The sequence below is a fragment of the Gallus gallus genome, chromosome 9 (genome assembly GCF_016699485.2).
Source record: "Gallus gallus isolate bGalGal1 chromosome 9, bGalGal1.mat.broiler.GRCg7b, whole genome shotgun sequence".
NCBI classification, from domain to species: Eukaryota; Metazoa; Chordata; class Aves; order Galliformes; family Phasianidae; genus Gallus; species Gallus gallus.
In genome coordinates, this window is record NC_052540.1 from 9759163 (window position 1) to 9774909 (window position 15747).

A 15747-nucleotide genomic window follows, 5' to 3' on the forward strand; every position below is an offset into this window, starting at 1 on the left:
ATGTTCTCTTTTTTTTAATGAAGCATTCTCAAGTTGTTTTTAAACTTTCTCCTGAAATAATTCCTTGTCTATTTGTCTCTTGAAGCATTTCTCTTGAAGTATTCCTAACGCCAGTTACTCAGAGAAATGAATGCACATAAACAGCTCATATTCAAAACACTCTTGGAAAGTTGAGCTAAAGAAAAGTCTTAAGAGAAACTGAACAGTATCTTCTCGGTATTTCAATCATTTCTCCTAGTATAAGAAATAAAAGTAATTTTAGCTATAAAAAAGTGAAATAAAATTAAGTCTTAATCTCATAACAACTACTTCCATCAAGGTAGACTTGGGAATGTTTCAACTGATACTAAGTGTTTAGATTTTTCTTTTTCTCAATCAAATAGTAAGGCATGAAATTTAGTTTTCCCCTTGAAATACTCTTATTATGGAACTAAAGTTATTACATAATTTGCACTTGGCAGAAATATTTTTATGTAAGCTAATTGATCAGGGTTCATTTATTCTGAAACACGTTTGAGAAATTTATTTTCCCTCTAAGGTTTTTGTTTTAATTTAATTAGAACTGGATTCAACTTAAAGCATTCAAAGAGCACAAGTAATCAGACCTTTTAAACAGAAATGTAGCAAAAGCAGTACACAGAAGCATCAAATACTTAGCTCATACATTGAAGAGTTGTCACTAGCTCCAAGCTTGCTTCCTCCCACCTCTCAAGTCTTTTGGTTCCTACAAGCTTTATAAACATAATTCCATACCTATGTCCAAACTATGTGGACAAGAAGCTACAATCATAACTGGGGTTGTGAATACTATATCATGTAGACTTAGTTGCATTTGCTTTATCAGAAGTATCATAAGTGGTTATTACTTCCTTTATGTAACCAGAGCAGAAAAGTAGCATTAGAAACACAACAAGAGAAGAATCTGAAATGAGGATTTTTTTTAATTTGTTGGCAAAAACCTCGTGTGCTCACTTCTCATTCCAAATTTAATCATCCACTTTGCAAAGTAGGTACGCAAGACAACAGCAACTGTTCGCTCCCCTTCTCTTAAGATTTACATGAGGACAAACCAATTGGTAATTAGAAGACACTGCAGGATACAGTTAAGAGAACAACAGGTCAGCTAACAAATATTGTCCCAATTTATATTAAGGTCATGACAGCTTGTTTAAGGTCCTGTTTAATAGTTAACTTGCATACAAAAGTAGTTAGAATACTCTGATGAGCTCAACACAAAGACTCATACTTGGAGGATTAAGTGCTATGGGAGTTACAGAGACAGGTGGAAGGCTGATTCTTGGTTGAAGGTTGCGAGTGATCTGTACTTTCGCCCAGAACCCAAGGCTTTCACACAGTCCTCAGGCATGGCATTAACATATTATCAAGACTGGTCCAAAACCAAATCGTATTTAGAACAAAATTAGGATAATTGACAAAAAGATTATTCTGACTAATATTTGAAAAATGACAGACCAAAATGTATTCCAGTGTCTTCTGTGCAGCTTGCGAGCACCTTTTCCTTCATTTAATCTCTAATCCTAAATACACAAGAATAAGTATGATATTCCAAAAGCCTGACTTGCGTGGGGTACCACATTTTCACATACAATTATAACTGTTGTGGCTGTATTCACAAAAAAATTAATATCCCACTTAACCAATGCTTCTCCTTAACACATCAGATGAGTAGAGACGACAACATGGAGCTCATGCCACTGGAAAATAGTATTTGCAATACCAGTACACAGTACTAAGTATATAGGACAACTTTATTTACTCCACATAATACATCAAGGCATTGCTTTTAATGGAAAGAAACAGTTCTTTGAGAAGGGATCTTGCATGCCTTGCAGTAGCACTTCCAAGTTGCTGCTGTTGAAGCACTGGCTCAGAAGCTGTCTGTGGCCTCACCGAAGACTTAAGACTGCACAGTTTGTCAGGAGATGGGATACTGTAGTTAGTGAAGTAAGAAAGTAACAGTATCTGCCACCCCTCCTGCTCCCTCCAAAGGAGGAGAGTACACTCATTACCAATATCTGCCTCCCACTCCTCTTGCGATTAACACTGCTGAGAGAAACTTTATCATTACTGCTTCCCTATAAACCTGCAGAGTTCTTCAACATCATTCTCAAAGAGATTTTTCAGACAGATTTTCTTGCTGTACAATTAGGAGAGTGCCATAATAATAGTAATTCTAAATAGTGAGGATAACAATGAATACTTCAATCTGGGAATACTATATCATCCACAACAGGTCACCCAAAGCACAGTTGAGTATCAGTGCTGACTGAAAGCAAAGGATCTTTCAATTTGAGCCAGCTTTGGTTAGGTGCATACAGAGAGGTGAAAGGGAGGGAGAAATAATTTACTTGTTTATAAATCTGTTTTCACACATACCTTGGTTGGCACTGATTCTTGTTCCTCTCCCCTCTCTCCCCTCTATCCAGAAAAGCACAGATACTAAGCTTACTGACAATTTGTGATGCAACAACCTTTTTCATGGTCTGTAAGTCTAGCATCATTGTTTGTTCTATTTAAAAAAACTGTAAAAATAATGCACTCAAAGGCCAGATTAAGTTATTGTATTGAAGGTGAAATCACAAGTAAAATCCAGTATACAACACACCACAGGCTTCTACTATTCATTTTGATAGCAAGGGTAAAGACAGTAGTGACGTAAATACAGTCCAGTCTAAAACAAAATGGGCTTGTGCTGTTGCTTCCAACTTAAGGCAAATTTGACAGTATTAAGTGTCACGGAAAGAAAACTCTGCATTTCTGTTTTGTATATTAGACCTGATAGGAGTTCACAATTTCTAAAGCCTTTACATAAGTGATGAGTAGCTGCTCATCAAGCTAGATCAACTGAATTCTAGCAAGAGGCCTTTAAGCTGAAAAAGAGCCTGAGACATGCAATAACATTTCAGCTTGAGAATAGAAGAAGCAAATTTCTCCAACCTCCTTTTACAACATACTTCAGTTGAGGAAGCTCCTGTGTTTACTACAGTCAGAACACAGAGGTGAAATTAAAGCCAGGTCTAAAGTAGCAGAAAATGCTCTTATCTCAGGTCTCTTAGTCTGCAACTGGAACACCGCTGATTAGAAGTAGACACAGCATCTGTTTCAAGACACTATGAAATCCAGAATCTGTTCCATTAAGCAACAGAACTAGAACATACTATCCCAACACATCTTACATATGTGAAGGCATGAGTCCTTCAATTTGTTCGAAGACTAGCTCTTCCTCTAGTTGCCTCTGTAAATTCAAGCATCCACCCCCAACATCATCTACAAATTGTTGAAGGAGCCAACACATGTCTCACATAGTTCCATGAACAACAGGGCTTTTTTTACCCAGCAGCTCACCAAGAAAATACAGAATATATCAAAAGAAAATGAACTCATCATCAAGATGCTATTAACCAGTATGCTTTCATCCAGGCCTTTATATGCTTTACTAACCATAAATGTCTATACATAGCTGTGAAGGTAGCAGAGATACTGTTCTCAAGAACCTACGTTTTCTAAAGAGTAGTTAAGAAAGGAATATTCTTCAAAAACAATACTGGCCTGCAAAATAACCAGGTATATATGACAGCAGCTGTACAAGCACCAGGCAGAAGCCTTGTATTTATCAACTTTTTTTTTCTATTTGTGCAGTGATTAGAAAAAGCAAAACTCCATTTCAGGGAATTAAATTATTTCCCACAAGGTTTCTTAAAAGAATAGTTAACATCCTTCAAACAACGACCACACTTTCAGTTAGCCCTTATACCAGGGAGAAATCTACCACTTGTTATCATTACAAACCGGAGTTCAAACCCTTGACAATAAGAACGTGTTACCTGGTGACACTAACCTACAACATTTTAATACACCAGAAAACCTAATATCTAAATGCATGTATTAGAACATGTGCACCTGTAACATCTCTAAGGTAAGAGTACACAGACAGATGTTGTCTACCATGGTACTAACATTTCTTAATTAGACTAGTATTTTTTAAAAAATTAAAGATAACTCCAAACAAGCTTCACCTGGTGAAGATTTCCTTAGTTTGAATGGCAATAATTACACAGTCAGCATCCACAGGAAAACTTCAAGGATCTAGTTCTGCACTACAAACACCATCAGTTACAGAACAAATACTACTCAATCCACTTGCTCACTGGTTTATTAAGACATGCAAGCCTTTTGTTCTTGAGCTATTCAAAAGCTACACAGGATTAACATGCAATACAAAGGAACAGAAAATAGTGATTAGCTGGCATTCCGAGAAGGAACACAGGTTTTCCCGGGGTTTCACAGACCTGCGTCTTTGCCAGCCCCCTACAGACTTATCATCAGGCAAAGAAGGGAGAGGAATTTGTTTCTAGCAGTGATTTGTGCAATACACTTCAGTAACATTTTTTTCCATATAGATTTACTATTGCTAACCTAGCTGAGCAAGCTGCATTTCAATGAATTCCCCATGTTTTCAGGCCAAGCAACAACAGTGCAGACAACCTTTATGAAAACGTTCCGCCCAAATTTCAGTATTTGAACTTCAAAGCAGGAAAGTTCATTCTCTACAAATCACATCAACTCTGCTTTTATACATGAAGTCACCCTGAAGAGTAGCAATCGTACCTTCCTCCTGCTGCGTCGTCTTGTGGCTGGGCCCCAGCAGTGTTCCTCTGTGAACGTCGCAGTGACCCCCCTGGATTGTTATTAGGCCGGTTGGACATTGGCACCTCTCTCCTGAAGGGACATACCCTTTCTAGACACTATCATTCACTGCAAGACAAGAGAAAGAGAGAGACTCATAAGACCTGTGGCATGAAGACTCACAGCCATGCCTCAAGAAGCAAATGTAAAATGCTGTTGTTCAAGTAAAAGCTTAAGACAAAAAAGAATTTCAAGTTTATTTAACATACACACAGGACAAGATTCTTCTGGAAAGCATTTATACCTTTTATGCAGAGCAACCAGTTCCCAGCATGTATATGTAACACAGGACACTGTCTGCTAAAAAAGCAGCACCTTAATGCTATTCAAGAGAATCTGTATTTACTAACATAGAGGAAAAACCTCACTAACTAGTCAAACTCAATGCCTGGTAGAGAACCAATGGTAACTAAGTATTTTAACTCACTGTAGGAGATGACAGCACAGTATGAAGAATAAGCAGTAGTATCCACAAGGTATCAGAAGTTACTGTTTTTCTTCCTTCTCAGATTAATACAACTCCATTTGTACAGAAACATACACAGCAATTAAAAAAAAAAGACCCAGCTTCAAACAAATTCCTGTTCATAAGAACATGAGCATGAGAAAAAATATTTTAGGAAAAGCATTAGTGAAAGTGCACAGTTGCTTAAAAATAATGCCACAGTGCCCAACTGCTCCTCAGGAATAGAGGTATTTCAAGATTGTGTCACTTAAGTCCTCAGTCAAGAGGGAATGTTTGTGCACTATGCTGAATCAGGAGTTCTAAACAAAATGCACAGCAACAAGACCACAACCAACAAATCCAGTTCCAGCATTTTTAAGATCATGTGGAACCTGGCAAACAAATAAAAAAACCACCACCACATTCACAATTGAAGAATGCCACAAGGAAGAAAACAGCCCAACTTTAAGAACACAACAGTCTATATATTAATTCTGTATCTATTATATCTGTAAGCACAGTAAGCCTGACAGCAGGAGCTTCAGACCACTTCATCTGCAGGCAAGTATGGCTCAGCTCCGATTCTGCTGGCACCAGTAAAGAAGTGACCAGATCTGCCACTGCCACTATAAGCAGTCAAGTATTGTCTGCCATTTCTGTTCCTCTGAAAGCATATATGAAATTGAACAGAAGCTAGCAGAAAGTAACACCGAATCCTAAAATTAATTTTACTGCAAGCTGTAAGAAACCCAGAGGACCTAGCTGAAGTCAATCACAGGCACTGCCAAATACCACTGTGCATTCTCTTTTTATATTTAAAGAACAAATGAAAAGACATCTCTGTGCAAACACCAGCAAGGAGACAGGTTTTATGAAGTCATTTTCAGAAAGAAGGAAGCGGCATCTTCAGCAGAGAGGTCAGCTGAGGGTTAAATCAGGTACTTATGTCAAATTGTCAGTCATATTCTAAAATGGTTGCCATAATTCTCATACCAACTTTAAGAACATGCATTCCTCAAGAATTCATTGTGCAAGGAGCAACGCTTACCTCAGAGCTCTCCTTCACCAGCCACGTGCTTTCCCCCCTAGGGTCAGTGCACATGCTTTTCCACAGAACACCAGAAGATGCTGAAGTAATGCCAGCACCTGGAGTCCTGACACCATCTAGGGAAACCCTAATGCAACATCCGTCTGCCTGAGCAGTCCACGCTTCAGACACAGGCAGCACACAGTCACACCCAAGATATTTTCAGCTGTGTCAGATAATGACGTGGCAGCTGCTTTGTCCTGTAAGGCATCTGTCAAATCAGGATCACGTCCTGGGTTACACATATGCTGAAATCTGTCAATTTAACTGAGTTTCTTAATGTGTAGCGTGCTACCACAACTCCCAGTTCACCTTTAAATATGATGCAGCTTTGTGACTTTGCTATGACCTTAGGTATCAAGCCATTAACTTCCATCCCACTGAAAGTATCAGAGGCTACACAGTATCGTGTGCCCAGTCAGTTAGCCCCACAGGAAAAGCGATGCTCTCAGTAGGTCCCAACCGAGTTCCACATACTAGAAGAATTGGGATAGAGCTCAGAAGTTCGCAAACCCAAAGTGTTCTCAGATTCGCCTCTCCAACCCATCTGTAAGCCTCACTCTCAGCACTTAGCTTTGTCCTCTCCATCCTTAGATACTTAAACTCAAAGGAGATGCAGAATGCAGTGCATCAGCTGAACACGCACACACAGCCCTATCATATTAAGACATCTCCTCAGCTACATCAAGAACCCACGTCCCATAACAGAGTTACACCTGCACATCAGATCTCTTTAGTTGATAGCCTTTTTGATATGCAAATTTTAAGTTCAAGTCCTCTACTAGTATAAAGTTTACATTAAGTAACATGGCTTGTTTACTGAATTACAACCCAGTGTTCTTAGATACAGTGATTCAAAAGCACTGACCTGCAGATGCTTTCCTCATAAACACTCATTTTAGATTGAGGATGAACTCAGCAAAATAGCATTGCAAACCAATTCATAACATATCCTCTGAAGACACCTACAAGCACTGGTATCTAATCATTATCTTGTATAATATTCTTCCAGTGTAATAAACTCTTCTTTATTACAGTTACCTGTTGTCCTGCTTACTATAAAGAAAAGGTATACAGAAATTAATTTTACTAACACAATTCTTATGAATGTTACAGTTACAATGTGTATAGCCCATATGTTACTGGTGAGGCTCCAAAAGAGCAGAAGATACAAAAGACACCTGTCAGCTTACAGTCGAAGCCTTTGCATTTACTTGGAAAAGATAGCAGGAAATAACTGACACTTGTGCTGTTCTGTTCAGGCGTTTTTGGTTTTTCATCCTTAAAGACAGAGGAAGGACAACTACAAATCAAGCCTGTATCAGCTTTTATTTAACACCCAAAACTACGTGCTGAAGTATGCCGAACAGTGATTCCAGCTACTGAGAGAAAAAGAGGAGTAAACCAAAGCACTCCAACTGGCTCTACAGCCACTAACAACATGATGCAAACTAGTAACAAGCCCTATAAAAAGCAAACAGGTTTTTCCATGAGAAGATGAGCAGAAGGGCAAAATGTGAATCATAAATGATTCCCTTGATGGGGAGAGATGACATCACCAATGTAATACCAAAACACCATGCCAGGTGTATAAGGGCATGCAGGGAAGAGACACCAACTACCAGAAAAAGTTTCAGCAGAAGCATTTAATAAAAAGCCACGCAAGAGATGTCAGTTCGAGAGACCTGAGATGTGCCCAGATGTACAGTTGTGCAAGGACACATACTGCACCTCTCCAACATATAACCTTGGTGAGAAAACAACTCCAGCCCCATTTCTCACTGCAACCACACAACATTGAGAAAGCATTCCCCTCACTACAATTCCTGAAAACTCTAATCCAGTAACATGGACTAACTTGAGAAGGAAAGCAAGGACACATGCACAGGAACTAAAATATCAAAGGAAGACGAAGACATTAGACTTGTGACTAGTTCACATACCCATTTTCACAGTCACTAGCTTCAGACAACATACCAGCTATAAAATAGAGATAGATTCTTCCAAATTGCTGACAAAAAAAATTGCTTCCTAGAGTTATTTGCAATTGAGCAGTTCCTGGTAATTCAGCTGCTCCGTTATTGTCAAAGTAGAAGCATTTCTCAATCAGTTGAGAAACACAGCAAGAGTTACAGATAAAGCAGAAAGCTTCTCAAGCACCAGTAAGTACACTCAAGCTATGAACTATCCACATAAGTCAGTCAAGCATGCAGAGTTACTCACTGTTGAAGTGACTCCACAACACAGATGGCCATCAAGAGATTATGGTGTCTTTTGGCTCTTGATACATTAAGCAGCCAGTTTTCCCCTACAGTGGGATCCAAAAGCTCAAACACTGCTACCGATTCCAGCAGTACACAAAGCCATGTTCAGAGTCCACAAGCAAGTCACTGGTGGCCTGAAAGTATGTAACCACCAAATTAAGTTTCCCTGTACCAAGTCTACACATACATGCAATCAATAAACAATAGAGATTGGTAAAAGAAAAATCTTAGCATGAGAAGAAAGGAGAGAAGCTAAAAGTATCTTCATTCATGATCTCACAGGTCAGAATTAGGAGAACTACACAGCCAGTTGGCAGCTGGAAAATTCAGTACATCAAAATGAAGATGAAGAAACTCCCAGAGCAGAAAAGAATCCTGAAAACATCTCTGAAAAGGATGCACAGCACTGCTATCAAGAAGAATACTCCAGTCGTTATGCTGGACCACGTCACCCCAACAGATTATATACACACACAGTGGCCTCAAGTCAGCAAAATAGTATCCTTAACTGCTGACTTCTGTTAGGTGAAAAGACTGTAACAGCTGTGCAAAACATACTGAAGCTTCAAAAGTGTAGTCTGGAGAAGTCAGACATCGAGTACTGCTTAGGGCAAACTCACAATGGCAGACAATATCACACAACCTGGAGCTGATAAGAACAGATTAGTGATGGTGCAAAGACGTTCCAAGCTGCAGCAGAGCAGCGCCCCTACTCCAAGCAGGTCAGTTGAATTTAAAGCCTCAGACTGCACAGCCCTTTTGCTGAGTAGAAGCAAACAAGGTTTTAAGTTTCCTTCAGGTCATAAAGATTATGGAGACCTAAACAGTCACCGGGTTAGAAAAAAAACAGTGGACTGGTTTAAAGCACAACTGGAACATTAGCCAGTCCCTTGGGTCCAAACTGAAATACCAAACATGAAGCTGCTCAGAGTGATAGAAAAGCATTGCTCCTGCTGACAGATAGCCTGAGAACCAGTCAACAGGACAAGTGACTCTTCAAATAACTAAAGAGCCAAGAGCAACATATCAGTGGAAGAGATGGCCACAAATGAAAAAAAAAACACACCAAAAACTGGGCAACAGAACATGCCTACTCATCTGAACAGCAAGAAGAACCAAAACCCACTGCCATGTTCTATTCTACATCTTTTCGTACAGAATACAAGGTGAACTCAGTTGTCTCAGGAATTCATTCCTTCATGGAAATGCTGGGGGAAAAAAAAACCACCACAGTATTTAAGTGCACTGAGAAATTAAACTGGTACTAAATCTTGACTGAAGTGCTCAAGAGCTGGTTAAGAGGCTACCTAACATGAGGGATGTAAAAGCTTTCATTTCCTATAGTCCTCTCTTCTGCACCAGAAGCTGCAATCTGAGACGACAAAATAAAGGAGCGGTATGGAACAAACAGGATGCTGTTTTAAGGGGATTCCTCTTCAGTTCTACCACTTCACTACTCTTTCTCTTATAAGAGAGAAGGATAGAAACCATACAAGTTGTTTCACTCTTCTTTGCACTACACTTTGGTTCTGAAAAATATACTGGTGTCATTCCAATCCTAGACCCTTATCCATAAGAGAAGTTACAAAGAGTAAAGAATAAAATAAAACATTGTGTTGCACAAACACGTATTTGTTATTTAATTTTCTGCATCTTTCTAAATTACAAATCCTGACAAGAACAATTGTTCCTCCTATTTCTAAGAACATCAGCAAGAGAGTTTACAATCAAAACCATTCTCCTCATTTATTGACAAAGCCAGAGCATAACTTCACTCAAATTAAGCTTGCTTTCTTTGCAGAACAGCTTGTAAGCCTCCCATGTCACCCTCCTAGCATGTCAAAACTAGTTGAATGCAGGTTTTTCCATCACTGTATTATTCAACTTGAATTCATTAACAAAGAAAGGGAATGCTCTCAGCAGCAGAATGCCATGTAAACGTTTTTGTTTACAACACCTGTAGCTTTTGCTTTCAGTGTCCTGCTTTTGGTTTTTTGTTCTCATTTTAAAAGCAGCTAAGCACTAAATTCTCTTGCATACTTCAGAGAATTCTGCAGCAATTCATTTTTTTTCTGCTCACAACTATGAAGGCTACCAAAAGCCTAGGGACCCAGCAGCTTTTAGATCTGTGTTCAGTAGAGTACAGTCTAGACAGCTGTGAGCCAACCAGCAAAAGCTCAACTCCAGAAGTAGTCCAAAGATATTTAAGCCTCCTCATCACAAGCAAGGAATCTGCACTTTCAATGTTTCTTCTGTACACGTACATCAGATGAAAATTTCTCTGCCAACTCAGCTAATATAGCAAGAGCTGAACCCCACCCCCTTACAGGGGCTTTGAACTGACTGTTACCTGTTGACAAGTTACTAAACAAAGAAGTTTGTGCCATTCAAGTCCCAGTATGTAATTCTGCTCCCTCATGCTTACACAAAAGTCATTTCAGCTTGTTAGCAGTCACTGGAGTACAACTTTTTAAATAAATTGAACAGAAGCAGCAGTCCTTCACAAAGCACAGATCTGTGAAATTGCCAGGATGAGGACAAACTAGCAGGCAGATGGTCAAGTAAGACCACGTAGACAGGCATGGCAAAGTAACAGCAGAGGGGTTTACTGTCAGTGAAGCAGCAGAAAGTCAGTTGTGATTAGTGTCAGTTTCAGTTTAGAACCTTGATTCCAGTGTTTCCACGCAAGCAAACCAAGAAGGTACCCAAGATCATCATCCACTCCAGCTCTGCCCTACCCAGCACATAATATCTAGCTGTCTTTGAGCTGCACAGTACCATTTACTTAACATGGGTTTTAATGCAGAATCTACTGCTACAACATCAAGACTCTTCCCCACTCAAATCCTACAGACCAGACATTGTCTTATTTACAGTTGCCATCCACCTGTATCTGGCACACATAGCCCTTAAGTGAGATACAGGCAACAGCACTACATGGCAAACTGATACAGTACACAGCTATGCCCTAGCTGCAGAGCCTGTTACACAATACATGCTCCGAGTCATGGCATGGCAAGTTGCCTGGACCCTGCCAAGCTCCTAATCAACTTCTGTCATGCAGTCTTAAATTATAAGAGAGCTAGTGAGCCCAGCATTAAAACATGGCTTGGTCACCCAAAGACCAAATCAATATACAATGATCTCAGTGATCTTCTGGGTAACTCAGGGAGAAGAGGAAACAGAGAAGAAAAGAACCATTAGCTACATGAGTGAAAAAAACTCAGGGACTGGATCTTGCAAAAGTTACTGCAGGAAAAGAGAAAATAACAGAAGTTGGCCTGTACATGCAGATTACAAGAGTGCCACAGATGAAACCAAGATTACAGGTATGAGTAAGGACATTATGCAGATCTACCCTGAAAAAAGGCAAACGGGGAGGAGACTGGGTCTTCAGTTGATAATATTCACCTTCAGCTGGAAGGTACTTTACATGCAGTGCCAAGAGTTGAGAAGCTTGTTCAATCATACAGGTCTTAAAGACAGATGAAAGCTAGAAGAAATCTACATTTCCAATGGGAGGAGGTAGGGAGAATACTTTCCTCTTATCCACTGATAAAATGGAGGTCAAGCTTTTACATCTTCAAGATAACATGTAGAAAATTTTTAGACAAATTAGGAGACTTTGGGGAGGTTTTTCATTGTTTGGTAGTAAGCTGCATTTTGTTGTTGTTTCTTTTTAAATCACTGATATTTAGTACATGATGTGTTGAGGCTTCCTTTCCAATGCCATCTCTAGCAGGCTACACTATCCTCCAAAGCTTTTCTCCACTAAATGCTACACAAAAAGGACATGGGCCTGCTACATAGCAAGACTCCTACACAACATAATACGATTTGGGGAACTGGTTTAATTGTAGCCCTTCTTGAGGAAGAAATCTCAAGAAGACAGACCATGACTCCTGCTTCCTCAGCACTGGATCTGCATATGGATCTTCAGCTATCAGAAGGATACTGCAGTAACGAGCAAAGGGATTAAAAGAAGTCTAAGGATGGTGCTCAAAGCAATGGCATCTTGCCATGTGCCACAAGTGCATCTTCTGAAGCAAAGAAAAAACAGTTTTATTCTTTGGCATTACAACTTGTAGTGATGTAGTTAGTGATCTCCAAACCATTTACCAAACATACACCGTTAAGACATTCATCTTGTATCAAACCATGGACTGGAGTACACAGTGTATGTACAGAGAGAATAAAAAGAAGCTGTGTTTAAAGCTGAACAAATGGAAGTCACACCCAGAGCAACACCTGTTAGACAATGAGGATTAAACTACCTTTAAGCTGATCCTATCAATGATAGGATCAGGAATTTATCATGCTCAGAGCTATTCTTTCACGTAACTACACAGAAGAACATACAATATTAGCTTACACAATTGCACTTTAAAAAGGTCATGGAAAAAAGTTGTCAAGAGCCTGAATACTGAGCTTTATACAAGAAACAACTTCACAGCATGCATACTGATGAGACTGCCTACCCTCCTATAAACACTTCGTTATTACTAACAATAAAATGAGAAACAAGGCATTGTATATGTGGACTAGAGCATGGGGGAAAAAAAATCGTATGTACAGAGACAGCATACAGAGAGTTAAGATGCTAAACCTGAGCAAATCTTAACATTAGAACCTGACTTTTAGCAGGATGCCAGTCTTAGTTTTAACTTTAAGCTCTACAAGAACGCACCATATTTTCCCCCTAAAATACAAACAAAAGCAAGACAAATTCCTCTCCTTCCTTTCCATGTGATTAGCACCAGCCCCTTTTTCTGCTTTACCTTAACAATGCTTCTTACCCCTACACTTGCAGACTACCACACATTTTCCTGATGGAAAACAAGGTGTTTTTATCCAGTTTTAAATTGCCCAGGTTTACCCAAGTCTGAATTCCTTACTGATGGTCAGAGTTGCAAAAAAGTTTTCTTATTGGCCTGGCAAGGAGACAACCTAGTAAAAGCCACCTTAACCCATTCAATGCTTTTTAGTTACCCTCCAGCTCTCCCATTTACTGAGAAGATTAGATTCACAGACCACCAGTAACACAGATCGAAAGAACAGTTTTCCACAGGTGTGAGATACTTAAAAAAGAATAAGCAGGGCTCTAAACCATTTGGAGTTTAGGCTTGGACCAAGATGATCATTTAAGAACCATATATTACAACAGCTGATTTGATAAGCCTTAACTCATGCAATCTGTCTGTGATCCAATCAGAATATTCCACAGTTGCCTCCTATACAGGCAACCTTTTATCCTACATTAATGCTTAAAAAGTGGAGTGACAACATACAGTTACCCCCAAAACCAGTTACCATATCCACAGCAGACTATATCCAGAGCTGGAAGCAAAGAGGAAAGGAAGACAAGACTTCTTTTAAATACTCTGCGTGCACAAAGACTGAAGGTTTCTCTCCAAAGCTATGCATCTGTCTAGCCAGGCTCCTTGAAATGTTTCTGCAATCAGGAAGAGCACCCATACTGTTAACACGATACTGAAATCAAATGCAAAATTCACCAACTCTTGTGCAAAAACAGTTGGTTTTGTTAGTTTGTTCTTTCATTACAAGTCCACAAGACAGCCATACAGGCTCAGAGCTATTGTGCACATCCTTTTCCTCCTCGCTGTTTATTTTAGGCTGATTAATAAAAACACACTAGTAGGGCAGACTCAAGGCAAACAAAAGAAGAGGACTGCTTCTTCATGATGCAAGATAGAACACCTCTTTCTAACAGTTGAGTAAAAAAAACAAACTCAAAGAACTGACTGACTTCAGGGAAGGATTAAAGAACAAAGCGGACAGGCTTGTGAAGGAAGAAGAAAAACACCTGTAGGCCCTGAAGTAAGAACAGTTTCTTCCTTCCCTTCACACAGTATCTCACCACACTAAATGCAAAATTCACTTATTTCCTAAAGGCTGCAGCCTCTCCTTAATCCTACATCTGTTTTGCTAATGAAAGATAATCAGTTATGCACATCCGCATCCCACGTAAGATTAATGAGCAATGAAGTGTTCTATCCATTATGCCATCTCTACTGCCACTATTTCCCCAGTTCACATCTTTGAAGTAGTTAGTCCTAGTATTTCCAACACCCATTGTCACCAAAGATGCTGAGTTGAACTTTGTGCCTTCCATCTATGCTTTCTATACTTTATTAGTATCTTTGCTTTGCAGTTAAAGGCTCCCCTGGTAGAAGTCCTGGGACACAGATACTGTGTACTGCACTTGGAAAATAGTCTAATCTGCCCATTAACTACTTCCGTACAGGTTCAGCAGCTTGCAAACAGTGCTTACTGAAATAGCACAATTTATTAATAAATACTTTAATTACAAATGTCTATTTTAACTTGTTAGAATGATAACTGCATACAGCTTCTAAAAAAACCCAGCCTATTGCTGTAGCTTCATTTATCAAGGCCAGTTTATGCCATTACAATATACTAGTACAACATTCATTCCATTAAACAGCTGCATGACAGAGTCTGAGCGTCTCAAGGAAGGGAGAGGCCTTTGTTTTATGGGTTTGGTTTTGTTGGGTTTTTTTAATATATCATTGTATTTAAAAAAACACTGTTCACCTTTTAATTATTTTCTAACTAAAGTGACAGCATACATTCTGTACATATGACAGACATTCTGAGCCAAAAACAGCACTATCCTCCCCCCTCCCCTTTTTTTTTTTCTATCTTCTTTAACACTAAGCTCAATAGTGATAACACTATTTGCACTCAAACAATAGCCTTCACACAAGGCAACTTACCACTAAAACAGTGCAGCCTACAGAGAGAAAAACAAATATGTCAGCCATTAGAGCTATCTGTTGACACTGTAGTTTTTCAGTGTAGTACCACTTTATCCTCCAAAGAATCCCACAGTATTGGTGGGAGTTAAAAGCTCAAAGAGGTTTCTCAAGAAACATCTTAGGGAGTGTGGTCACCAGAACAAACTGGAAATAGAAATTGGTTCCTCTTATCCAAAAACTAAGTGAAGGCCTCGTGTACTTGCCAGAAGATGCTCTCCAGCAGCCACATTTATCTAAAGCTGTCACCTTTGGGTATATCATTACTTCAAGCTCCTCCTCTTACACAAACACCTCAGAAGCTACAGAGGTAGACTACAATTACTGGTTTCTCTCCAGTGGCGACAGCGCTTTCTCATGTTATAGTTGAGCATATCCAACTTTGGGAGTTGAGTCAAAACAAATGATTCTATCTGTACAAGTTTATACCAGCTATCTAAAAGAACG

At 39.3% G+C, this 15747-nt stretch overlaps 1 protein-coding gene across 20 annotated transcripts in view; it reads right to left on the reverse strand.

Annotated features, from left to right (window-relative positions):
• Positions 1-15747, reverse strand: part of TRIP12 (thyroid hormone receptor interactor 12) — a 66488-nt gene that overhangs the window by 39215 nt on the left and 11526 nt on the right. For all 20 annotated transcript variants that reach the window (XM_025153693.3, XM_025153691.3, XM_015276971.4 and 17 more), the window contains one exon: positions 4630-4776. In XM_025153693.3, the coding sequence (XP_025009461.1) occupies positions 4630-4727 (98 nt within the window). In that variant the 5' untranslated portion in view covers positions 4728-4776. The remainder of the gene's footprint in view (positions 1-4629; positions 4777-15747) is intronic.